The 25710-nt window shown below is 40.9% G+C and overlaps 1 protein-coding gene across 3 annotated transcripts in view; it reads left to right on the top strand.

The window, feature by feature from the left end:
• CSMD1 (CUB and Sushi multiple domains 1) overlaps window positions 1-25710 on the top strand; it is a 2064385-nt gene that overhangs the window by 1655770 nt on the left and 382905 nt on the right. For all 3 annotated transcript variants that reach the window (XM_054657204.2, XM_016960221.4, XM_054657205.2), the window contains one exon: window positions 3759-3915. In XM_054657204.2, the coding sequence (XP_054513179.1) occupies window positions 3759-3915 (157 nt within the window). The remainder of the gene's footprint in view (window positions 1-3758; window positions 3916-25710) is intronic.

The following is a 25710-nucleotide window of genomic DNA, read 5'->3' as shown; positions in this document are numbered from 1 at the left end:
TATAATACTATCCTGTCCAACCCGCGGCCCACAGGCCACATGCGGTCTAGCACAGCTTTGACTGTGGCCCAACACAAATTCGTAAACATATTTAAAACATTATGAGATGTTTTGTGATTTTTTTAAGCTCATCAGTTATCTTTAGTGTTAGTGCATTTTATGCGTGCCCCAAGACAATTCTTTCACCATGGCACAGGGAAGCCAAAATATTGGACTCCCCTGCTATAAATCATCCGTCCAATCACCCGCTTATTTCAGCAAGGTGAGCAATTTAGTTGGACAGAAGCCTGGTTTCCGGCAAGAAAGGAACACGTGGCTCTTTTAATTCCCTTTTTAAAATTCTAGGGTTCTTCAGTTAATTTACATCTACGTAGATGCACATAATGATGCATTTTAGATTCAGTATTGTCAACTCACTTTGAACTATGAGACTTCTAAGAGAATATGCAGAAAGCCAACTAAAAGGGAAAACACTGTGTGTCCTCCCTTTACAGAATGGCTGCAATGGAGCCCCCGCCGGGCTCCACTTGACCTCATTAGAAGTTATGTGCAAAGGTCAGGAGAAGCTTACAGATTGAAGGCCCTTACTTCCTCCTAAGGCCGCGTTTGCCTGTATTTCAATGTCATAATTTAGTAGAGTGGTTTTATTCTAGTTGTTCTTTCATTTTAATAGTCTTTTGAAATCTCACGCTGACAGTATGAGGGACTGTCATGAAGAAGTGGTTTTTAGGCAGGAAACTACCACATTCTTACGAATCTAAAAAAAAAAATAGTTACATCGCAACTGAATTTTTTAATAACCTCAAATTTAGAAGTCAGTAAGCCTTTAAGGCAAAGTTTTAAATAACTCTTAACTATACTTTAGTGCAGGTGAGTGATTACAGATACTGCATAAAATACACAAGGATAAATATTATTGCAATGGAAGGAAGGAAATTATGTTCATTTGTGATTGCATGCCGTTTAAAGTTGATTATAACAAAAAGTTTTTTTAAAAAAAAAACGTGCTTCTCACATTTAATTACAGAGAAGCTCTCAATCATATAAAATACCTACACATTTAGCAGGCATATATTTTGTTAAATATGCTAACAAATATCTCTGTTAAAAATGTTTATAGTAAAATTATCTTAATTTTCAAGCCTAATGCTGTTCACATTGATCCTTCGCACATACTGTGATGTAATAATAAAGACTAAAATTTTATATACACGCACCCCTTGCACGCGTAAATAAACATGATGTTTTCTTGCTTCATGTGGAAAAATCATGTAAGAGATATCGAGCTCTCAGAAGCATGTCATGAAAGGAATATAGAATGGAAAACGCAATTAATTTTGGAAATAAATCTGCAGGGTATAGTTTCTGTAAAACTGGGAAAGATTTCCCCAGAACTTTCAATATTGTCACGCTAGCATTCTGTGTGATGTCTTCTAATCTGTGATCATCTGGTAACCCAGCAACGTCTCTTAGAGCATATGGCATTAAATGCTGAACTCTGAGGAGGGTTTGTAGTGCAGATACTTACAGGCTTGTATTAAACATATAAATCCTGAAGGCTTTCTCTAATAACTGAAAAGAACCCTTTGAATCTAGCTACTTATAGGTGAAAAAAATATAACTAGGAAATGTTGTACAGAACAGGTGTAGCCTGTTCCTCATCCAATTGGAATCAGAAATCAAGTCTTCTGACTTCCACTCCTATCTGGGTTTTTATTTGTGATCAGTGCGAAACCTGAACCCAGATTTTAACTTTACAGAACTGACAGGGGAGTGTTCCATGTTAATCAACGACATACACTTTCTCTGGGGTTTCGGTGGTTGGACCCAGTGCTAATTACTGATGACATGGATAAAGAAAGCAGAATTGCTGTTCTGAAGAATCTTACGATTCAGCTTTTGAGCTGTTCATTTTTAGTGGTTCTCACCATGAAGCCACTGGGAGCAAGGTGCAATCTCTCAGGGATCCACGGTGCTCTTGGTCAAGTCCTCATGAGGACATGAGGAAGCCAAGATTCAGGAGAGCGGATGAACGTACAGTGTGTCAGGACCCAGCAGGGGCTTCACTGAGTGTCTAGTTCTTTCGTATTTCCCCATCTCTATGGATTTCTGTGAATTACAGACAATTCCATGGTATACGGGGTAGCCCAAGGCCTTCCTAGGGAGACCTGCACCTTTTCTCTTTGACCCAGATTCCTCTGGAATTAAAACCATTTAGTCTCTGGATGTCAGACCCCGGCTCATCTAATAAAAACATGGAATAAACCAAATAACGGTGTTTACACAATGACCTGGGTCAATAGTCTTTTAGTGAGGAGATTAGAGAGTATCTGATTCTACCCCACTAGCATGTCCATATTTAATTGTAATGAAATAACTACCCACAAAATTATCTTTTCTAAATGTATTTTCTCCTTTTCTGAGTATGTATATCTGTGTACATCCCTGGGTTTATATATTGATTGAAAGACAATGAAAGAAAAATTAATCTGTATAAAGAGGAAAGAAGTGGGGAAAATAGACAAACACATTGGAAGAGCCTACTAAGACTCTGTTTAATTTTATTTAGTTAGGGTACCATTTTTCTATTAAGACAAACTGAACATTTTCCAGTATCATGTAATAAATGTTTATTTTTACAGCCCCCTGCTAGTGAGGGAGGCAGGTGGATTAGCCATGCCCACCTAGTGCTCTGTTGTTATTGGGAGCGAGGACTGCTGCACTGACTTTTTTATTTCACTTTATTTTATTTTATTTTAAGCTCTGGGATACATGTGCAGAAAGTGCAGGTTTGTTACCCAGGTATACATGTGCCATGGTGATTTGCTGCACCTGTCAACCCATCATCTAGGTTTTAAGCCCCGCATGCATTAGGTATTTGTCCTACTAGAAAGTCAGTGCTGTTTCTGTTACCTGAGCCTCACGGCATTGGCAGAAAGTGCATGGGTCCTAAACACTTTTACCCGATCCTCATTCAGATTATGACGGTGACACTGACCCACTGCTCCCCACCATGTGACCTGTCTCCCCAATAGTTGGGAACCCATGACTGAACCTTCCCTCTCCCGGCTGGTCAAAACCAAGCCTTGTCTTCTTTATCTTCCGTATACTTATTAGATCTACTCTCGTTTTACAACTGCTTGGGAAGATAATGCCACATACAGAGCATTTTAAGCAACATCACACTTCTGTATTACTATTGCATGATGAGATACTGCTGTTATTACAAATTCAAGATGAAAGCCACCTGAGGCTTGCAGACTACAGAATGTGACAAGATTCCGGCACATCTTGTTGTCCTTTAGTGCATTCAGACAGAAGGGAATAGAAAGGAAGGGTATGTTCTTTGACTTAGTTGACAGTTCAGAGGAGATATTCAAGAGTAAAATATTATAAATCCTTTCTACTTTTATAACTGAACTATGAGAAAAGGAATAAAAAGGTAGATAATGAAACCTGGAAATGTAAAGAAATATTTATTTAATTTTAAATGAACACAGAAAGAGCTCTTAAAGTAATGAATATAAAATGATCTGAACAAGAATGGAATCTTTTGCCTCCAGTGTTAATGGTAAAGATAAAATTTAAAGAACAAATATGATTTAGCTCTAAGTCCTTCATTTATCTTTCTGTACACTATATGCCTTTTTAAGTATTGTTTAAAACTGCATCTTTGAAGATTTGGATTGTTTATTAACATTGCTAACATAAGAATCCAATGAAGGCATAGAGGGACTCATGCTGTGAATTTTCATCAGGTATATGATGGAAAAGACAGTTCCTCACGTCCACTGGGCACGTTCACTAAAAATGAACTTCTGGGGCTGATCCTAAACAGCACGTCCAATCACCTGTGGCTAGAGTTCAACACCAATGGATCTGACACCGACCAAGGTTTTCAACTCACCTATACCAGTAAGTAACATACGACTTAATCACATTCTTTTTTTATTTTGTCAGGACACATCTGATACTTGGCTTATATTAAGTTTTAAATATTGATGTTTTTCTGGCTGCCTACTGTGTTTTGGATTGCAGTTTAATTCTGTACTCTGTTGACTGGTCGTATATTCGGACACATTACTAGTAGCTTGAAATTTATCTATTTGGAAATATTAATTCTAATAACAAAATCGTTGGACCTGAAAAGGAAACGTCTTACAACATTTTAGATCTGATGGGCTTAAATATATTGATTGGGGTACAGTATACATTGATAAAAATTCATGTGCTTATATATGAAGGCTTTAGAAGAGATGTTTGATATAACCGGAGGTAATAGACTTTGAATGACACACACACACACACACACACACACACACATATTTATACATTTAATCATATATATGTATAAGCACACACACACACAACAACTACATAATATGTAGTAAACTATTTTCTTTTCACCATTAATTTTTGAGACGAGAGAACTAAGAGGAATACTTTGAATACTTGCCAAAGATAACAGTTTTAAGAGTTGGTGGAGCCAGGAATGAACCTGTAGCTCCCAGTTTTCGGTGCTTCCCATCATTTGTATGAACAAATCAATGTGGAATATGTTTTTAAAGATGTAAATGAAGAAGCCAAAAGAACAGGGAAATAAAAGAGATGCTGTGTTTCAAAAGTAGGAATTTGCAAAGTGATAACTGCCATTTTCAGCATTTTTAGTTCTGAAGTAAAAGAAAAAGCTATTTGGTGTGGATAAGTAATTAAAATTAACTAATTAATTAAAATGTTTAAAGTATATAAAATTGTCAAATCCTTCACTCATCTGATAAATGTAAAAACTGTATGATGCTGAACACCATGACATTAGAAATTTAAAAGTTTGGGTTTTTGAGCATAAAAGTATCTTAGTGATGGATACCTTTATTTGATGGATAGGCAAAAAAGGTCCTGGAAAAGATAATAATCATCCCCAGACCCAGAGCTAATCCAGGTGCCTAAGAGGAAGATTAATCACCTCAAATCCCTCTTAGGAGGAAAAAATCACAGGTGAAGGATTGTAAGACTTTGGGCAAAAAATAGAATAAGTGTGGCTGAAATCATGAGGAAACCAGTTTTTCACTTTTGTGATAATACCATTGAAAAGACTGAGTAAATAGAAAGCCTAGGAATTAATATTTATGCACAATAAACTGATAACAATTGATGTTACAAGACCAACCTATAATTATAAAATTTTTACTAGAATTTTACCTTCCAGGATTTCCCTCTCAGAAATGTCTCAAAGAGCTCTTGTAAAACCGTTTTGCTTGCAGATGGAATGAATGCTATTGTGATTGTTTTTTCCACTTCTCGTCCCTGTCGAGATGTTCAATGTATTTTGCTTTCTTACTTGGATGTCTTCATCCCCGCTTCCTTGCCCCTACACTAGTCTTAGAGGAACACAGATACTTGAGAAGAAAAACTGTTTGAAAAGCCTGTGGGTAAATTAAATTTTGTCCAATTACGGGGAAGTTCCATGCACATCTACGGTGTTCTTCCATTTCTCTTGCCACTGAACACATTTTCGTTGCTTTTTCTTTCAAATCCTGCTCCTGCTATGGCTCCCTGGGCAAAGAGCAGAAAACGTTGGCCTGGGATCCTCCCTCTCTCCTGGGACCTTACCCTTAACACTGCTGCAATTTGGGATCTTACTAAGCTCACTGTTTCCCTTCCTGTGGCTGCTTCACAGAAAACTCACTGTGCTCAGCTTGTATTTTATTTCTCATTACGTTTCCAACCCTAGTAACTGTTTCCCATGTTCCTCCAACTATTTCCAGTTGGAATGATTTCTCATTTGTAAACACTTGGTCTCATTTTCTCATGGTGATGCAAAAAGTATCCAGAAGAAGATTTATGCATACTGGAATTTCAGGGGCTTGGAATCAATGTAGGGATACTGAGCTGTTTCCATAATTCTGAAGACTCTTCTGTTGTCCAGGTAGCAGTTAGGAAGGTCCATGTGCTCCAGAGCCGTGTGACTGTATGGAAACTATAGGTGGTCGGCTTGTTCCATGTTGATGTCCACCCTCCCTCACCCAGAAGCCTTGCGTCAGTGGGCGAGGCTCAGCCCTGCCTGGACCCCACATGGATACTGTGACTCTGTTGCTCCCAGGAATCCAGCATCACTTTAGGAAGTTTTCCTGTCACTTCCACTTCACTGAGTAACTTTGTAAAAGCTTGAATCTATCCATCTGTTTGTGGGCACTTTCCAATTCTACGGACATTTTTGATTACATAGTAGCACAAATGTTCTATAAATAGGAGAAAGAAATATTGGAGAAGATTGGCACTTAGCTCTTATTATAATCAATTTGACAGGAGTAATTTTCTTGTTCTCCCTGTTTCACCTTTTTGTTCCACCTGCAAAACCCAGACACTCCTCAGGTCTCCTTTGCAAGGTTATCTTAGAGCTGGAACATACTGTCTGGTGGGAAGATATATTTGTAATAGAAAATTGGTGGTGCTGATGGCTATATAATCGAAATAGTATTAACCTCACATTAAATTGTTAGGTTTAAATATAAGTAAATAAGCTAAAGAAATCCCCAGCTCCCCAAGGTCATCAAATACCTGAATCAAATATTTATCCCAAAAAGATGTCTCAGAAATGATGACCGGTTAGATAAAATATTTTACGCAAGTTATTAATGCTTAAGACTGTGTAAAGACACTTTCAACTATTTTCAAAAGACTTTTGTAATTGCCTCTTGCTAGTTAATTGCATTACTTAAGGAAACATTAGTATTTAAATGTTTCAGATCCATAATTAATGCATATACATGAGTAGATTAGAAAATGTCAACAGAGAGTAAAATATATAGCTTAATAAAAAAAACGCTAACATTTTTAGAAATGGGTACCAACAATATTTGTGTATCCCTTAATATTTACAAAAGCATACATTTAAGGACCTTTCAACTTTACAATCCTGGTAATTCCAGGTCTTGGGAAATAGCTCCTTCTACTCTTCTTTATGAATTAAAAACCGAGTCTTCAGATATTTTAGTAATTTGCTGCACACAGGGAGTGGTGTAATTGCAACCCAAATCCAGGCCTTCTAACTGAATACCAGAATTGCTGATGAACTTATTTTCAACGATTTCCGGTGATCCTCATTTGGCAGGCATCAAGTATATTGACCGATATTGGTACATGCAGAGGAATTGCCAGGGAAGAAAAGCCAGAGTATCTTTGGGCCAAATCGGAATAAATATGTTGCTGAATAGGCATTTATTAAGCAAGTACTGTTTTCTGAATAGTAAGTCAGACCAAAATAAAACTTTAAAAGTGTACTTTCATTACAAAACACTGCTTTTTATTACAGACTTGTCTATGTTCATACCAGATAATATGCTTCTGGTGTATAATGATGTCAAATGGAGCCATAACCCATAGCTCTGTGAAATCGGGGACAATGAGTGTCCACTTGTTTGTACTTCTTTGCACCTTACACAGATGTGTGATCTGTGACATAAGAAGCTTAGAATGGATGATTGTCATTCAAATTGTATTCCCTGGTGACACTGAGGGTCCACACAGCTGTATCAGGCAAGAAGTAAGAGTTTCACCTGAAGTAACAGAAGCATTGGATATCAGAGTAGCCCTCTGAGGGTGATTTATTGATATTGACATAGGGTTTCCTGTACATGGACCAGCTTCGTCAATTATTTCAAATTACGGAACTGGCATTCTGATGTTAAAGTCCCATTGGCCCTCTGATGAGATAAATCTATTTTGGGTACACTGATGGAACCAGAATTCTGAGCCTACAAAATCACCCAGGGAATGCTTTTGAAAGACAGCTGGCTAGCTTTCCTAAGGCAACCCCCCTACCCTTGGCTCTTAAAAGTCTCACCTTTTTTATAGAGAAGAGGACCCATAGTCAGGAACATCTTTAAAGTGTTCTCCAAACAGAGGCTTGAAGTGAAGGGCCTGTGAAAATGGATGAGGAATTACAGATGGGTATAAATGACATTCCAAAGAAACATTGAAAGGCTGGAGATGAACAACTGGATCTGCACGATAGAGCTGCCACAATTCCATATGGCAACTTTGTACCAATTATTTTAAAAAGAAAAAATAAAGCCCTTTCTCTGGAAAGTTAAAGTCCTCAGGATGCACCCTGCAGAAGTGCACTGGCCAGCCCTGAAAATGAGTCAGCTGCATAGCTGATATCACGGGAGAGGCCCTGACTCTGAGCCCAGGCAGTTTGCAACAACAGTGTTTAATTTAAAGACAGGGAAATAGGGACATTCAAAATTCTGTCTCTTCATCCTGCCCCACAACCAGATTTCTCATCCCTGCTAAATTTTCATTTTTGGGGTATCCTGAATTGGTCCCCTCATCACTATCCTGAGTTCTCTGTCTATCCCTTTCTTGTACTTAGCTGTGTTTTGATTTACACAATTTCCATTATTTTATTTAAGTACTTGGTCAGGGTCTACTGCCCTCATTCACTTGCTAGTTTCCGTTCTGTGGACACTGACTCAACTTGTCAAGAAACGCCCAGCACCCACGCATGACTAAGCCACTCCCTGGGCATAGAGGCGTGGATGCCAGGGTGACCTGGACATGGAGATGAGACAGCCATACACGTGTGGTTCAACAACTGGACTCAGATATCAGATACGTTGTGTCTTGTGGCTGGTTTTAGCACCTCAGAGGGATGACAGACTCCTCAAGGGGGTCCTTTGGTATTTGCATTTATTTTTGGACACAATTCCAATCCCACAACGCCTGCTTGGCATTAAGTTTCATGAATGATATCGCTTGGGAAATAAAAGCATCTGCCAAAGTAGGAAGCTAGAGAAGTGTCTACAGTTCAGACGTGGTGAAGAGGCTCATCAGGGAAAACCTACCCGAGCTTCCCTTCCACAAAGCACCAGTGATTCCTGGCCAGGGGATATTGGCAGAAGTTTGAACAGAGGTAGAAGAAACATCATAAACACTTACGGTTTGGGTTTGTGGCAGAGCCACTCAAAGGAATACTTTTGTTTAATGACGCATAAAATAATCAGATCCCTATGGGCCGACTTTCTCTCTACCCACTAGGCCGATTCCAGGTGAATGTGTGATCAGTGCCCAAACTCCTGGGAAGCACTTGATCTCAGCAGACGCAAGACTGGTCTTTGAATCATTTTGAGATGGTTGAGCTTAAGGCCATGGACCTCTCTGTCCAGGCGCTGGTTTTGTGGATATGCATTCCCTGTACATCAGCATTAGACATAGCATTGAGGAAAGAGTGGCCATCGCTTACCGAGAACATCTTCTGTCATTCTTTACACCTATCTCATTGTTTAGGCAAGACTGCCAACCGCAAAGAGATCTTTGAAGCCATCAAAATAAACGCAAGCTTAAATTTTGGTTGTAGAATAAACCTTGTGGCTGAGGGTCAGGCACGGGTGTAATTATGCAGAACAATGACTTTCCCTGACTTGCTTCTAAGGGATGCTTCATAAATATTTGCTGAATAGGTATAAAAAGGTTTAATTAAAAACTGATGAATAATAGAAGCAATTTATTTCATCCAATTTGGTATGTTTATAAAAATATTTTCTGCTTTTGAAAGGTTCTAGACTTTGAGATAAGTAAGGAGACGGAAGATGGGGATGGGGCGAGTCGTTGTGTTGGTTTGGGGCAGAGTCATGTACTGAACCCTTTTCAGTCTTCTTCTTGTCATGCCTAGGGTTCCAGGGGATTAGTCAGCTGTGCTCTTGAGGCAGGGAGGCAGCAAGGCCTGGCCAACCCCAGCTCCAGCCTCCCCAGAAAGTTACAGTTCACAGGACACACCCTCAGGCACAGCTCCTGTCTAATCTATATAGCAACTGGCATAAGGTCAGTCTCCTAGAACTAACTGACTTTTTTTAGGGGAGCATTATTACAAGACCTGTGTTTTGGAGAAGGCTTGTTGGAGTAGGATCTGACCATCTCAGACATGCTACAGATTAAGGTCAATGCCAGGTGCTATATGAATTAGACAGGAGCTGTGCCTGTCCTGGAAGCCCACACACAGCCCAGGGCCAGCGATGCATGCAGCTGGGGGTGGGACTCTGAATCTGTTCTGAAAACAGGAAGTTAGGTGTGCAGGTCTCTCGCCCACTTTGGGAACAGTCTCTGGGTCCTCTGTCTGGATGGGCCCACAGGGCTCTGTGATGAAGTACATGCTCTCAGTGTACCCCTTGCTCTGTGGTAAAGTGAGACAAAATCAGACCGGGGTAAAGCATCTTTCCTCTAGTTCCTTACTCTGTTCAATCCCAACCACCACACTTTTTCCCAGTGTTGATTTTATCTGTGAAGCAGGGACAATAATAGTTTACTTTCCTAACTTACGTAGAAAACACATATGAAATGGCTTTTGAAAACATCCAAGTGCTATGTGAATTTAAGTATGTTTTTCTTCAGACTGTGTAACAGGGGTCATGAAAAAGGCTATAGAAGGTGACACATATCTCTTGGCATAGGAATGCCTACAATTTGTGATGGGAAGTGGAGACAGTTCTCAGGGTTCAGGGGCCTTGGAAACACTCATAATACCCCAAGTTGCAAAGGGACTGATTAGCATGTATTGTAACTCACACGCAAAGGCCTTGCTATGATCTAACTTAATACTGATGAAAACCCCACAGTTAGTATTTTCCTACTGCTTTAGATATGAGGGAACAGAGGTTTGGAGAAACCTGCCCATGGTTCCATGGTTCAGGAGGGACAGGGATTTTTTTCTAACTTCAGTTACTCAAAGCACTTTGTACGTTAACCTGAACACAGTCCTATGGGAGAAATGTTTTCTAGGCTTAAGGATTACTCATAGTCCTCTGTATGTAAATTAGCCCAAAATAAAAATCTACAAGGGCTGGGTAGGAAGGTCAGACTTTTGAGAACAGAGAAGCCTTGGATCAGGTTTCTACCTTTTGCTCTTTGAACTTCAATCCATGAATTCACCTCTCTGAGCCCAGTCTCCACCCTGGCAAAATGCAAACAATAGTAAAGCACTGTGCAGATTTGTTGTGAGAATTAGTGACATCGTATAGAACATCCAGCTCTGTGTCTGCTCCACTCTTAGGTGACATTCCATACACAGAAGCCATTGTTACCATTAACCTTTATTTATTATTATTATTTTCTTGAGTCGGAGTCTCACTCTGTCACCCAGGCTGGAGTGCAATGGCACGAGCTTGACTCACTGCACTTCCACCTCTCAGGTTCAAGCGATTCTCCTGACTCAGCCTCCCAAGTAGCTGGGATTACAGGTACCCACCACCACACCTGGCTAATTTTGTATTTTTAGTAGAGACAGGGTTTCTCTATGTTGGTCAGGCTGGTCTCGATCTCCCGACCTCAGATGATCCACCCGCCTTGGCCTCCCAAAGTGACGGGATTACAGGCGTGAGCCACCATGCCTGGCCAAACCTTTCTTCTTATATGAAACGTGAGACCATTTGTGTTGTTGGGACACACACCAGTGGCTGTGTGTCATGGAGGGGAAATTGATCCTGTCACTGTGCTCTTGATGGCACGGTCATCAAAGTGACTGAGAGGTTGGAACTGTGAATTCCTAACACAGAGCACAAGGTATGGGCAAAAGGAACCATTAGAGGCTGGTTCACCAATACCCCTAACAAGCGACATGAGAGGGAGGGAGAGAGAAACATAGTGGTGTAGAATGTCCAACCAGCATTGACTGCAGGCACCTCCAGGGTCCTGGGCTCCTTTCGGTTTCATGAGTCATAGCTATGCTTCTCACTCTGCCATGAGCTGTATCAGAAATGTTTAAGAGACAGTATCCTCTCCTAGAATTAACTCACTTTTTTCAGGGGAGCATTATTACAAGAGTTGTGTTTTGGAGAAGGCTCGTTGGACTAGGAGCTGACGCTCTTAGACGTGCTACAGATGCAATGGGATCACCCAATGGTGAGACATTGCAGCTCCCCAGCAGGCTGTGCTGCCACCTACAGTGTGCATCTGCAGACTGCCTGGTCATACTCAGTTTAAAGAACATTAGAGAGAGACCTAGGAAGTCACACTCTACTTCCTCTACAAATTCAATGTGAAATAAAAAAGAATGGCATCCATTCTATAAAATGGCCCATCCATTTGCATCCTTTTGCATTGGAGCTCCGTATTTTCGTTTTTGCCACAATAAGTAAAAGGTGAAGGTGGGTGATTTGATATTGACGACTAATTCTGAACACATTACAACGAAGCCTGTGGATGCGAAAATTAAAGCATGGAGCTGTGGGTTTCTGTAGCTGTCACGCTGGTTTTATTAGCACATTGATACAATAAAAATGACATCAACATTAAATATACTATTATAAATGAGAGAGTGGCTTTGAAAATAAAAATGACATCAACATTAAACATACTACTGTAAATGAGAGAGTGGCTTTGGACAGGAATACACTCTCAAGACCGATACAGAGGCACTAAGCATTGTCATTTTGGTGCTTGAAAACAAGGAGAAAATATTGCAAGCATGAAATGTACACAGCTGAATGCAATCAATTACTGGAAACAAACCTGAAGGTGAAGAGCAGGGCATGTCAGAATCCATCATTTGGAGTCCCTGAAATTATGCGTTGACCAAGAGAGATAATACTTTCTTTATAAGATTGACTGATACCTTGAAAAGGTTGATGTCATTTTCTTCTGGCATCCTCTCCCACCTGTCTCTACCCAAACACATCAGTAGACACTCTGTGTGCATCTCATATGGATTCTTTCAACGCCTTCACCTCCCTGGCTATGAGTAAGATATAAAAGGGCATCACGATGGGTCCGTGTCATCATTGATTACTTCTTTTTAACAACTAGATTTTGGAAATCCTATACAAGCTGAGGGGCAGTCCTCAAATGCACATTTTCTACAATCTAATTTTGTCAATAATAGAGACACTCACAGATTTCCCAGACATTCTTGGTTGTGATGAGTAAGCATTGCTGTTTTAAAGTAAAAGAGAGTACAGTATTCAAAGAATAGCATTCACTGCCTTCTTGGTTTTTACGGTGTATTATATTTTAGGAAATTGAGTCAAAGCATCTTTTCATCCAGTGAGTAGTTTTAAAAATTATTCACAACCATGCTAAGAACCAGGGGAAAGTATAGAATAGGGTTATAAAAATAAGGAAATATTCAGCCTGCACGTAAATCCACACTAACAGGTTTTTACTTATGTCAGTAAAGATTAAGATTATGGCAAACATATTATGCTGCTCTAATATCTACTCCTGGCATTGCACTATCTGTGTAGTTTGTAAATTGCAGTATCTATATATCATTTGTAAATAAAAGCTTAAGGCAAAATTTTGTTCTTACATAGCTGTTAACTTAGCTGAGAAAAACTTTGGGAAAATATCCAATAAGCAGTGTTTGTTTTTCCCACAGTTAACTTGTAGATAATTTTATAAAGTGTTTTCAAATAATAGGAAGTGTTGTGTACATTAATTTTCTATTGCTCTGTAACAAAATACCACACATGTAGGGGCCTGAAACAGAACCGTTTCTTATCTCACAGCATCCGTGAGTCAGGAGCCCAGACACGGCTTGGCTGGGTCTTCCCTCAGGGTCTCACAAGGACGTGACCAGGTGTTGGCTGGGCTGTGGTCTCATCTGAGTGTCAGGGGCCTCTTCAGGCTGTCAGCAGAACTCAGGTCCTCACAGTGGTCAGACTGAGACTCCCAGCTCCTTGGTGCCACTGGCATTTCCGTGCCACGTGGCTGTGGTCCTCTCTGGGCAGGGTGTGTCCTTGCTGGCTTCTCCAAAGCCATGGGGAACCCTCACCTCATGGAGGCCAGACCCTCTTTCAAGGGCTTTCCATGGATTGAGTCAGGCTCCGTATCTTGACAAACTCAGCATCGACAGAACAGACACTTCCGTGGCATCTGGTGCTCTCACACTTGCCATGTTCAGTTTTCAGCTCAAGTCACAGACTGTGCCCACACTCAAGGAAGGAGAAGAATCATTCATACATCCAGGGTTGGAGCAGCAGGAGGTGAGGGCGTCAGGGTCCCTGCAACATCTGCCCCTCACAGTTTCCTATTTAGGAATGTTTTCCTTCCATCTCAGATAATTTCATTTTTAAAAAAAGGTGTGCGTGTGTGTGTGTGCACGTGCGCGCACTCCCACACACACTTGAAGACATAAAGTATATATTTAATAAAGGAAATGTACAATTCGTTGCTTACATGTACTTTTAAAGTTTCAGGAAATATTTCAGCTTACAGTAGTGAATCTGTTGTCTGCAAATAAAGCAGGTTTCAGCGGTGACATTCTGAATGGTCACAGGTATAGTTTTATTATGTACCCAAATCTTCCCTAAGCATAAGCCTCCCTGCAACTCCGGTCGGCCTTGCAGGCCCCTCCTCTCCTCTTCCCAGCTAATTCAGGCCCCAGCTGGAGAGACTCGGAGATGTCTGGTGGTGGGTGAGGAGCCGGCAAGCCCTCAGCAACTCCACCTTCCCTTCTCTGCTAGGGAAAGCTTACAAGAGGGTCTTATTCACATGCAAAACAAGAGGACAGAATACAATTGTCATCAATGTTTAATCTTAGAGATGACGTTTTAAGGAAAAGTCTTTGTTTTCATGCCATCAAGCAGTAGTTTTGGATAATATCCGTGCATCTAATAGATATCTCAACAAACATTTACATTTATGTATTATACCTGTCATCATCTATCATCTATCCCTACGTATCCATCATGTGTCTATCAATTAATTGATCATCTATTGATTGATCATCTATGATCTATTATCATTCTATCTATATCCATCTATTACATATGTATCTACTGATTGACCAGGCAATTATCTATCATTATTTATCTGTGATCTATTTTTATCTATCTATCTATCTATTACCTGTCACCTGTCAACAATGATCTTCTGAATTTCTCTCTGGAGGACAGGACACTCTACTCTTACATAGGCCAGAAAAGTTGTACATTGAAATGAATCAAGTTTACACATAAAGAAATAGGAGTAACTGCTATTCAATATATCATTCACACAGTAACTTTAAAGATCTGGCATGAAGCCCTGAAGGTCAAATACCAAGTTCATTCCAGGTACATACGCAGGAGAAACCGCCAGCTGTGTCTTTGGGGGCCATGGTAAAAGAGAAATATTGGATAATATATCAATGAGCACTGACCACGTGCCAGGCAATTCACATTCATTGTCTCATTTTATCTCCAAAGTAGCCCTTTGAAGATGATCCTTTTGTTATTTTCAGTTTAAAGACAGGAAACCGAGGCTTCCATAAGTTAAGGTCCTATCATTAGTGAGTGGCAGCACCAGGATTCAAACCCCGTTAGTATAATCCAAAGCTCAAGAGCTTCCCACTGGTACATCATTAAGCATTCTGTGTTATCACCGCATCAGATAAAAATGGCCAGCAACTCATGGCTACTGTTAGCAAACATCTGAAATTATGTGGGATTTTGATCAGTGCCTCTGGTTACATGATTCTTTACCACAGATATCAACGTTAGTTGCTCCCTCAGTCTGACATCAGAATCTAAATAGGGAAGTTGCTTTTCTTTTTCTTTTTTTGAGACGGAGTCTCACTCTGTCGCCCAGGCTGGAGTGCAGTGGCGCGATCTCGGCTCACTGCAAGCTCCACCTCCCGGGCTCACTCCATGCTCCTGCGTCAGCCTCCTGAATAGCTGGGACTACAGGCACCCGCCACCGCGCCAGGCTAATTTTTTGTATTTTTAGTAGAGATGGGGTTTCACTGTGGTCTCGATCTCCTGACCTGGTGATCCGCCCGCCTCGGCCTCCCAAAGCGCTGGGATTACAGGCGTGAGCCACCGCGCCCGGCACTGTTGCTTTTCTTTTATATTTGAAATATTTTATTTAAGATGTCATCTCTCATACGTGGTAAGAAGTAATATTTTAGTATTTTCATGAGGTAAATAAAAAATAAAAACAGTTTTGCTATAGTATCCTACCTGCTGATAATTCATTCCTATATCCATGGGAGAGCAACAAAATTCAAAATAAAGTATTTGCTTTTTAATCTTAGTTTATTGTTGTAACTTTTGTTTTAGGTTTGGGGCACAGGTGCAGGTTTGTTATTTGGGTAAACTCATGTCACGGGGGTTTGTTGTACAGATTATTTGGTGACCCAGGTACTAAGCCTAGTACCCATTAGTTATGTTTGCTGATCCTCTCCCTCTTCTCATCCTCCACCCTCCAATAGGCCCCAGGGTCTGTCATCCCCTTCTTTGTGTTCATGAGTTCACACCATATAGCTCCTGCTTAGAAGTGAGATCACGAGGTATTTGGTTTCCTGTTTCTGCCTTAGTTTGCTAACGATAATACCCTCCAGCTCCGTCCGTGTTCTCACAAAAGACATGATGTCATTCCTTTTTATGGCTGCGTAGTATTCCATGGTGTATATGTACCACACTTTCTTTATCCAATCTCTCGCTGATGGGCACTTAGATTGAGTCTGTGTCTTTGCTATTGCGAATACTGCTGCAATGAACATATGCATGAGTATGTCTTTATGGTAGAACAGTTTATGTTCCTCTGAGTATAGGCAAGTTGTTTTTAACCATATGTTCCTTCATTGTTTCTAAGAAAATGAAATGAAGAATGCTATAGTAATTGAAGAAGTTTATCAGTGTAAGGAGAAATCTCTTGAATGACATTTCTGTCTGCAGGGCTCTCTACCTACTGCCCTGCTTTGACCTGGGAGGAGCTGCACCCAGGGATGGGGCCACACCGTGACTGCCATGGGCTTGAGCTTCTTATACTGTTCATTCCTCCACACAGAACATCAAACATTTCATCTCATGACTGTGTGGCTATAAACATCAATAGATGATTGTACATTAATACAGTTTCTTTAACCCAGAAATTTACTTTTTTCTTCTGATTTAAGGAAATTAAAGCATTTCCATGAGCCTCTAAAGAGACTGTGGGCCCTAGGCACTGTGCCCTGTGCCCCTAGCAAGTAAGTTAGCCCCTAGCAGACAAGGAGAGAAGGCAGAAAAGGCTCACTCACAATGCAGCACCCTGCGCAGAGTGATGGCATGGCCTCTGCTCACACTCTTGAGTTAGCACTGGTCCTGCAGGCCCATGTGGCCCCGGGGCTGGGCAACTCTTTCTGGTAATGGGCTTTACTTTTGATGGCAGGCAGACCTTTGTAGTAGCCTGAGCTCCAAACTGTGAAGGGGGCGCACTCATGGTACATGAGAAAGGTAAATACTGCTGTCTGTGATTGCATAAGCCTTGGGAAGGGAACTGCTGCACATTCTCATGGGGAAAAGATGTTAACTAGATAACAGTAGTCTGTGTGTGGCTGCCTCAGTTTCCCCGTTCATCATATATGCTCCCCTGTAATGTGGAACACATCTCGAACTCTCCATTTGCTTGCAGGGTCTTTTCTGTCCCCTGCTTATCATTCCTTTCTCCTGCAGAACGGGGCTCTGTCACTCTGCAAATGGGTCATGATGAAGCCTGCTCTTAGGGGTCCGGCTGTCCAGAGTCCCCTTTGCTTGCTGGAAATGTGTCTTATAGGGTTCACTTTTGCTGTCAATGACCACTTTCCTAGCTCAGCCTCCTCTGTTATTGATAATATCCTAAAACAAGGTCACTTTTCAATGCCCTCTTGAGTGCTATGGCATCGCGTCTCTCCTTCAATTACGTATCTTCCACCTCCATTCTATGCCAACAACTGGCATCTTCTCTCTCCCTCAACTACATATCTTCCACCTCCATTCCATGCCAACAGCAGCCTCCATATTTAGGTAAATTTTTTCAGCCCTAGGTTCTTCCTGATGCCTTCTTCACTTCCCTTTGGTACATGATAATGGAATTCTGGGATGTAATAGACTTGAGCCCAAGCACGTTATAATAAAATACTTGCTGTCTTATTTTGAAGGAATGATATAATGACCTTAAGACTCTTCATGGATATTACTAAGAGTTTAGTGCCTTTTATTTAAAAGATATCATATATAACTAATTCCCCAATTTAATTTAAAATTTATTTCACATTTTTTGTTTATAAATTGGATGACAAAAGCCAGATTTTTTTCTTTGTTTTTTATTACTATCTTGTTGGTTTCACATGAACCTCATCCTCTGCCAACGTATTTTGTGTATTTTTGTCAACTCTGATAAGACTGTGGATATGATAACAGGATATTTTCTGAACCCTCAGACACATAGCCCACTATATGTACATTGGAGAGACTTGGATTGAAACTGATCATTGCTGTGGGCCAGGAAAAACAGGAATACATTTTAGGCCAAAGATCATATGACAGTCTGAACACAATATTTGAAGTATTTGGAGGGTGTAGCAACAGACAAAATTTTGTAAGGTATTCTGTGCAGATATTTAGCACTGGGTGCCCAATGTGAGGTCACACAAATTCTGATAGGTGGATAAACTGTAAAAGTCACTCAGGTTCAGATGATATTCAGAGAGGAAGCAGAGGTGCCTTAAGCAGCATATAGGCAGGCAGAGCTCCGGTGAAAAGCGCCAATGTGGAAAAAGCATTTATGAAGCAGAACCTATGCTTACAGGAATGTAGGACACAGGCAGACTGTCAGATTAGAGGCTCAGACACAGAAGAAGGCATCGGTTTAATTAGAGACGCATCCAAGAACCAGGTTTAGGGAAAGTAAGTGGCTTGGATTTTGACAATGAATCACAATAGCAGAAACAAACCAGCAGCAGGATGCCCTCATTGTGAGTCTGAGAAAGCGGATGGCTTTACCTGCTGTAGAAGGACAGGGTAGTTTCTAGAAACTGGAACCCGAATTGGCTGGCAATGCTGGAGATGCCCCAATTATACACAGAGATGCATTCTGGGCGAGGGCTAGTTAGGGCATTGGTCATTTACAGAGTTCAAGGTGACCCAATTAAAGGATCTGGGTCACAGTGAATATCCATGGAAGACCAACAGAGGGACCCAGGGCATATGCAGGTGAAGAGAAATGAGGACCTGGAGCTGAAGGAAAAAACACAACATTTACTTATTTCACAATTTGTTTAAAAGATAAACTGATTTATTATAAAAAATAAACTAAGCACTTAAATCTAACAAAGTTACTTTACTTCCTTATCTAAAAGTATTCTGTATGTGCTCATTTCTTCAGTTCTATTCCCCCAAAATGAGTGGTCTACCTCAAACTTTACTATTCCCAGGTCACTACTGAAACAATTATCCTATGAATTCTTATTGAGTACAACATGGTGACATTCAGTTGTGGAGAAAGAAAAGTTGATTTCTAACAGACATTAAACCGATATTATGTTAATAAAAAGATGTGTATGTTAAGAGGAAAATTAACTTGTAAACTCAGAATTTTCTGTGCTATAAAAAAGATAGTATTGTAGGCCGGGCGAGGTGGCTCATGCCTGTAATCCCAGCACTTTGGGAGGGCGAGGTGGGCAGATCACAAGGTCAGGAGATCGAGACCATCCTGGTTAACATGGTGAAACCCCATCTCTATAAAAAATTACCCGGATGTGGTGGTGGGTGCCTGTAGTCCCAGCTACTCGGGAGGCTGAGGCAGGAGAATGGCGTGAACCCAGGAGGCGGAGCTTGCAGTGAGCAGAGATCGTGCCACTGCACTCCAGCCTGGGTGACAGAGAGAGCCTGTTTCAAAAAAAAAAAAAAAAAAAGATGGTATTGTAAAGATGTCAAGTGTTAATGCCAATGATGAGACAGGAGGATGACTATGCACGTGTTTGTGTGATTGAATCCTTGCCAACCTTTCCACTTGTTTTTACTTTTTGTCTTTTTTTTTTTTCCTTTTAGTGGAGAGTGGGGTCTTGCTTATTGCCCAGGCAGGTCTTGAGCTCCTGGGCTCATGCTATCCTCCCACCTCTTCCTCCCTAAGAGCCGAGATTACAGGCATGAGCAAACCTTTCCTATCAATGTATCAAGACATAGCCATACATTTTTATTAACTTACACCTTGTAAGAATCCTGAAAAGGCATTTTTACACTTCTGCTATAAGAAAAGAAAGCCTAGAAAATATTCTTCAATAGAATGATTTTCAGTGGAAATATCACAATAGATAAGGCAGTCTAAGCAATTCCAATACAATAGGGAGACAGGCTGCCTGAGAGTACCTAAGAGGAAATTTATCATGAAACAAGGTGGGCATTTTACAAGGAGGGAAGACATCCCCATCTCTGGGAATGCAGACATACAATTCCTGGTTTACGTTAGAAAGTGTTACTTTTATGTGTCTATTTTAAGCTTTGAAACAAACGTTTAACAATTGTAAAACATAAGGCACTTGGGGCCAAACGTGACAACATTCAGGAGAGGGCAAGTTTGGGATGTGTCTTTGTAGCACGGCAGTGCTCTGAAACCGACACACCTCATACCTTCCTCTGTTTCAAGGTGAGGCTGCCCTAAAAACAGGACATAAATCTTCATCCATTTCTCAAAGGGAGGAAGGTGGAAAGTACCACGATGACCACTGTAAGAAAAGACAGTGACACAAGATGATGCTTAACTGATGGACTCAATGTCAAAAAGCAGATTAGAGGTAGAGGTGGGCATATATTCCAGTCTCTTACCATTTAATATGATGTTTTATCATCCTTGCTAGCTGACCAACATGTATATCATCGCGAAGACGGAACTGTCAGTGTATGATGTTGTCGAACGTCCCACTGAAACCATTCTGTGCTTGGATTCTGTGGGAAGAAGCCAAGCATTCTGTGGCCGTAATGGGAGATTTGCTTAATAAGGGTCTGTGATCACCCGGGTGACCGCGGTCATGCCCTCAAATCCTACAGAGTTCATGTCAGTCTAGGACCAGCTTTTCCACTGATTTGAATAATTTCCTGCAAGGTTTAGTTTTGCCAATTATTTTCTCTTATTTGCATAATGAATTATTCTTTATATTTTGTGATAATCTGATAGTGGATTCACATTGTTATTTACTTTCGTTTTTGGGTTTTTGTGGTTTTTTTTGTTTTGTTTTGTTTTTTTGAGACGGAGCCTCACTCTGTCGCCCAGGCTGGAGTGCAGTGGTACAATCTCGGCTCACTGCAACCTCTGCCTCCCGGGTTCAAGCAATTCTCTTGCCTCAGCTTCCCGAGTAGCTGGGATTATAGGCGCCTGCCACCATGCCCAGCTAACTTCTGTATTTTTAGTAGAGACGGGGTTTCACCACGCTGACCAGGCTGGTCTCAAACTCCTGACCTCAGGCGATTTGCCCGCCTCGGCCTCCCAAAGTGCTGGGATTACAGGCATGAGCCACCATGCCCAGCCCACATTGTTATTTACTTTCATCATGTGGAACTAATTGGGGAATATGTTGTTGGCCACCAGTACTTGGAGAAAGACAAAAGGACCTAGAGGAGGATGACATAAATAATGTAATTATGAGGATCCAACTCAAGGCTTACGACTTAAGTGTGAAATAAAATGAAGGCCAACAGATGATATCATCAAATGCTATAAAATCTAAAATGTTATGATAGGAGCGATGACAGAATATTTTCCCATTCTTCTCTAGGGGTAATAAAAAGTGATTGTGATTGTATTAGTCAGTCATGGATGCATTGCATTTGCAAGGTTCATTTGTAGGAAGTTAAGCAGCATGGAGACCTGGACACCGTCTCAGGAAGAAAACACTGGGTAAGGGGTCACAGGTCATGCTGTTGCTGATTTTGATTTTTGTTACATAGGTCATTTTTAAGGATGTCGTTAAAAGAAAAAATGTTCTAAAATCTATTCAGATTCAAAATTGTTATTTTTCTCTGCTCCACAAATTCTGACATAAAAACATTTGAAGCCTATTTGTATTTCTACAACAAATGTTTTTTTTTTCTTTTAAACCAAGTAAAAATTTCAGAAAACACTGATATGAAAATAATCCTGTCAATTAAATTCCAGTGCCAGGCAACTAGACCGAGGAACATGAAAACATACCAAGGCAATTGGGAATATTGAGCTTGAAATTTGCAAAGATCTGAAGTGATACAATTAGCACCATTCAATAGTAAATGCCAAGATTGAACACTCACTGTCAGATATTTTAAAAATGATGGAAGGTGGGGTGAAGGAAACGCCCCCTCCTGGGTCTCTGGGGTTAGATGCGGGCCTGTTTTAACAGTGACGAAAGGTGGGGTGAAGGAAACTGCCTCTCCTGGGTCTCTGGGGTTGGGTGTGGGCTTTTTTAGCAATGATGACAGGTGGGGTGAAGGAAACTCCCCATCCTGGGTCCCTGGGGGTTAGATGTGTGTCTATTTTAACAGTGACGAATGGTGGGGGGAAGGAAACTCCCCCTCGTGGGTCTCTGGGGGTTGAATGTGTGTCTATTTTAACAGTGACGAATGGTGGGGGGAAGGAAACTCCCCCTCCTGGGTCTCTGGGGGTTAGATGTGTGTCTATTTTAACAGTGATGAATAGTGGGGTGAAGGAAACTCCCCCTCCTGGGTCTCAGGGGTTAGGTGTGGGCCTATTTTAACAACGATGAAAGGTGGGGTAAAGGAAACTCCCCCTTCTGGATCCCTGGGGGTTAGATATGTGTCTTTTTTAACAGTGATGAATAGTGGGGTGAAGGAAACTGCCCTTCCTGGGTCTCAGGGGTTAGGTGTGTGTCTATTTTAACAACGATGAAAGGTGGGGTAAAGGAAACTCCCCCTCCTGGGTCTCTGGGGTTGGGTGTGGGCCTATTTTAACAGTGACGAAAGGTGAGGTGAAGGAAACTCCCCCTCCTGGGTCTCTGGGGTTGGGTGTGTGTCTATTTTAACAATGATGAAAGGTGGGGTGAAGGAAACTGCCCTTCCTGGGTCTCTGGGGTTGGATGTGTGTCTGTTTTAACAATTATGAATGGGGGGGGTGAAGGAAACTCTCCTTCTTGGGTCTCTGGGGTTAGGTGTGGGCCTATTTTAACAATGATGAAAGGTGGGGTGAAGGAAACTCCCCTTCCTGGGTCTCTGGGGTTACGTGTGAGCCTATTTTAACAACGATGAAAGGTGGGTTGTAGGAAACTCCCACTCCTGGGTCTCTGGGGTTGGGTGTGTATTTTAACAGTGACGAATGGTGGGTTGAAGGAAACTCCCCCTCCTGGGTCTCTGGGGTTGGGTGTGTGTCTATTTTAACAATGATGAAAGGTGGGGTGAAGGAAACTGCCCTTCCTGGGTCTCTGGGGTTGGATGTGTGTCTGTTTTAACAATGATGAAAGGTGGGGTGAAGGAAACTGCCCTTCCTGGGTCTCTGGGGTTGGATGTGTGTCTATTTTAACAATTATGAATGGTGGGGTGAAGGAAACTCCCCTTCCTGGGTCTCTGGGGTTGGATGTGTGTCTGTTTTAACAATGATGAAAGGTGGGGTGAAGGAAACTCCCCTTCCTGGGTCTCTGGGGTTGGATGTGTGTCTCTTTTAACAATGATGAAAGGTGGGGTGAAGGAAACTCCCCCTCCTGGGTCTGTGGGGTTGGGTGTGTGTCTATTTTAACAATGATGAAAGGTGGGGTGAAGGAAACTCCCCTTCTTGGGTCTCTGGGGTTAGGTGTGGGCCTATTTTAACAATGATGAAAGGTGGGTTGAAGGAAACTCCCCCTCCTGGGTCTCTGGGGTTAGGTGTGGGCCTATTTTAACAATGATGAAAGGTGGGGTGAAGGAAACTCCCCCTCCTGGGTCTCTGGGGTTAGGTGTGGACCTATTTTAACAATGATGAAAGGTGGGGTGAAGGAAACTCCCCTCCTGGGTCTCTGGGGTTGGATGTGGGCCTCTTGGCTCTGCTACGCAGCTGCTGCTTCATCTGTCATATCCCAGGTCATGTGTTTCTTCTATAAACACAACGTTGTTTTTGAAAACTCCTAGTACTGAAATGCTATAAAATTTTTTTTAAAAATCAAAGAGTATTTTAACTGTTGAAGAGTGTTTAAAGTTTTCTTATGATGATTTTAGGCAAGTTTCCCTTTTAACTCCTTCTAAAAATGGGGTGAGTAAGATCATGGGTGTGGAGTGTGTGAGAGAGAGAGAGGGGTTGAGAATGGACCAACGTTTCTGGCTTTGGTGACTATTAGTGACTTGGGAAAATGGGGAAGGGTAGATTATTGAAGGTAAAAATAAAGAGAGATAAGATTTTATTTAGGGGTAAGACTTGGGAAAATGGGGAAGGGTAGATTATTGAAGGTAAAAATAAAGAGAGGTAAGATTTTATTAAGGGTGCAAGAATGTTGAGGTCCCTTGTCATTTGCATTAGGTTTTTAATCTTGCTGTCATGTGAACCATAGATTATAGATGTCCACGAAGTCAGAAGTTGCCCATTGGACATCATACAACCTACTAATAAGACAATGTTAGACAAAAACACAATGTGAGAGGTGGAAAGATAAATGACAGATGTTTTTAAAACCCCATAATTTACAGGACAGTGATGACTTGAATTGTAAATGAGATGAAGAAAGGAATAAACCATGACTCTGAGGTTTAGGTTCTGATGAGGAAGCCTTCAGTGCCATTAAGTTCCATAGGAAAAAAAAACAAACAAAAACAAAAAAAAGCAAAAAACAATTCAGAGACTTATCTAGGAATCACAGCGCTTCCTAAGTCAGGAATTTGCCATTATGTTAACCAGAAATCAATTTCCTTTGTTAAGAATAAGAAAATGATTTTGTAAGCAGACTGGACAGGAGAAATGCCTCCTTGGTGATATTTGAGGTTTGCGGGTTAAGTAGAGGTACTCGTGATATGCCCTGGATGGGCAACCTTGCCCCACTGGCTGTGGACTCCACTGCCATGATGTCTGACACCTCCATAATGCAACCACACCTGGAGGCCAGGTGACCAGGGGCGCCCCTACAACTTTGGTCAGTTTACTGGAACCTGGTGCATTATACATCCTGGCCAATGAAACCAACTGAGGGAACAAGGCAAGAAAGTTCCATAGGTAGTTATGTATGTGCATGGATTAGCTCTCTCTTCTGGAAACTTCCAGAAGCCTTAAGGCAATTTAGCGTAAAACAAGATCTACATGAAATAGGCCTATTTGGAAGAAGAAATTCTTTATCTGTGCTCTTAGTACAAGATTTGAAGGAAATGCTAAGAAATTTCTCATTCTTACATGTAAGTTCTTATTAATTTGAATGTTCGGTCATTTAACTAATACTGTAAAGTGTAAGAGACCTAAAGGAATAAAATGACTCTAAGTGAAAATATAAAAATAAAATGATTCATCAGGAGGTGAAGGAAAATGTTCTGCTCCTGTTGGAAATCTGTGCTGTTATTCATGTTCCTGGCTATGAAATGTATTGAAAATATTTGTCAGTTCATCTATCATCCTCAAATTCATTATGACCAAAATAACAGTATTTGGTATTCATAACACTGAAGATATCTGCACTGACTTTCATATATTACGTAAAATAATCCATGGAAATGTTTATTATGTAAATACGTCACCAAACATTTCCACACTGATATGTAATGAAAGCTGATGGAATTCCCTCTTCAGAAAAACACGTTATGAAACTGTGTAGGTTCCATTTTAGGATTGCTAAATAATATTGAATCCATTCTGAAATTCCCCTAATTGCATATTTCTGGTTGAGTGCTATTTTTAAATCCTCCCAAATTTTGTAAAAATCAGAAAGTGTTAAAATTTGAAACACATTTATTTTCACGATTTTGAAAATCAGCTAACTTTTTATTTAGAAAATACAGTTAACTTTATGTTTTTATAACACTTTTTGAAATCACTAGAAGCTTACTACTTTATTTGAATCAAAGG

Source organism: Pan troglodytes, chromosome 7 (assembly GCF_028858775.2).
Source record: "Pan troglodytes isolate AG18354 chromosome 7, NHGRI_mPanTro3-v2.0_pri, whole genome shotgun sequence".
NCBI lineage: Eukaryota > Metazoa > Chordata > Mammalia > Primates > Hominidae > Pan > Pan troglodytes.
Note: the sequence above shows the minus strand (reverse complement) of the source record. Positions and strands in the feature narration are given on the sequence as shown.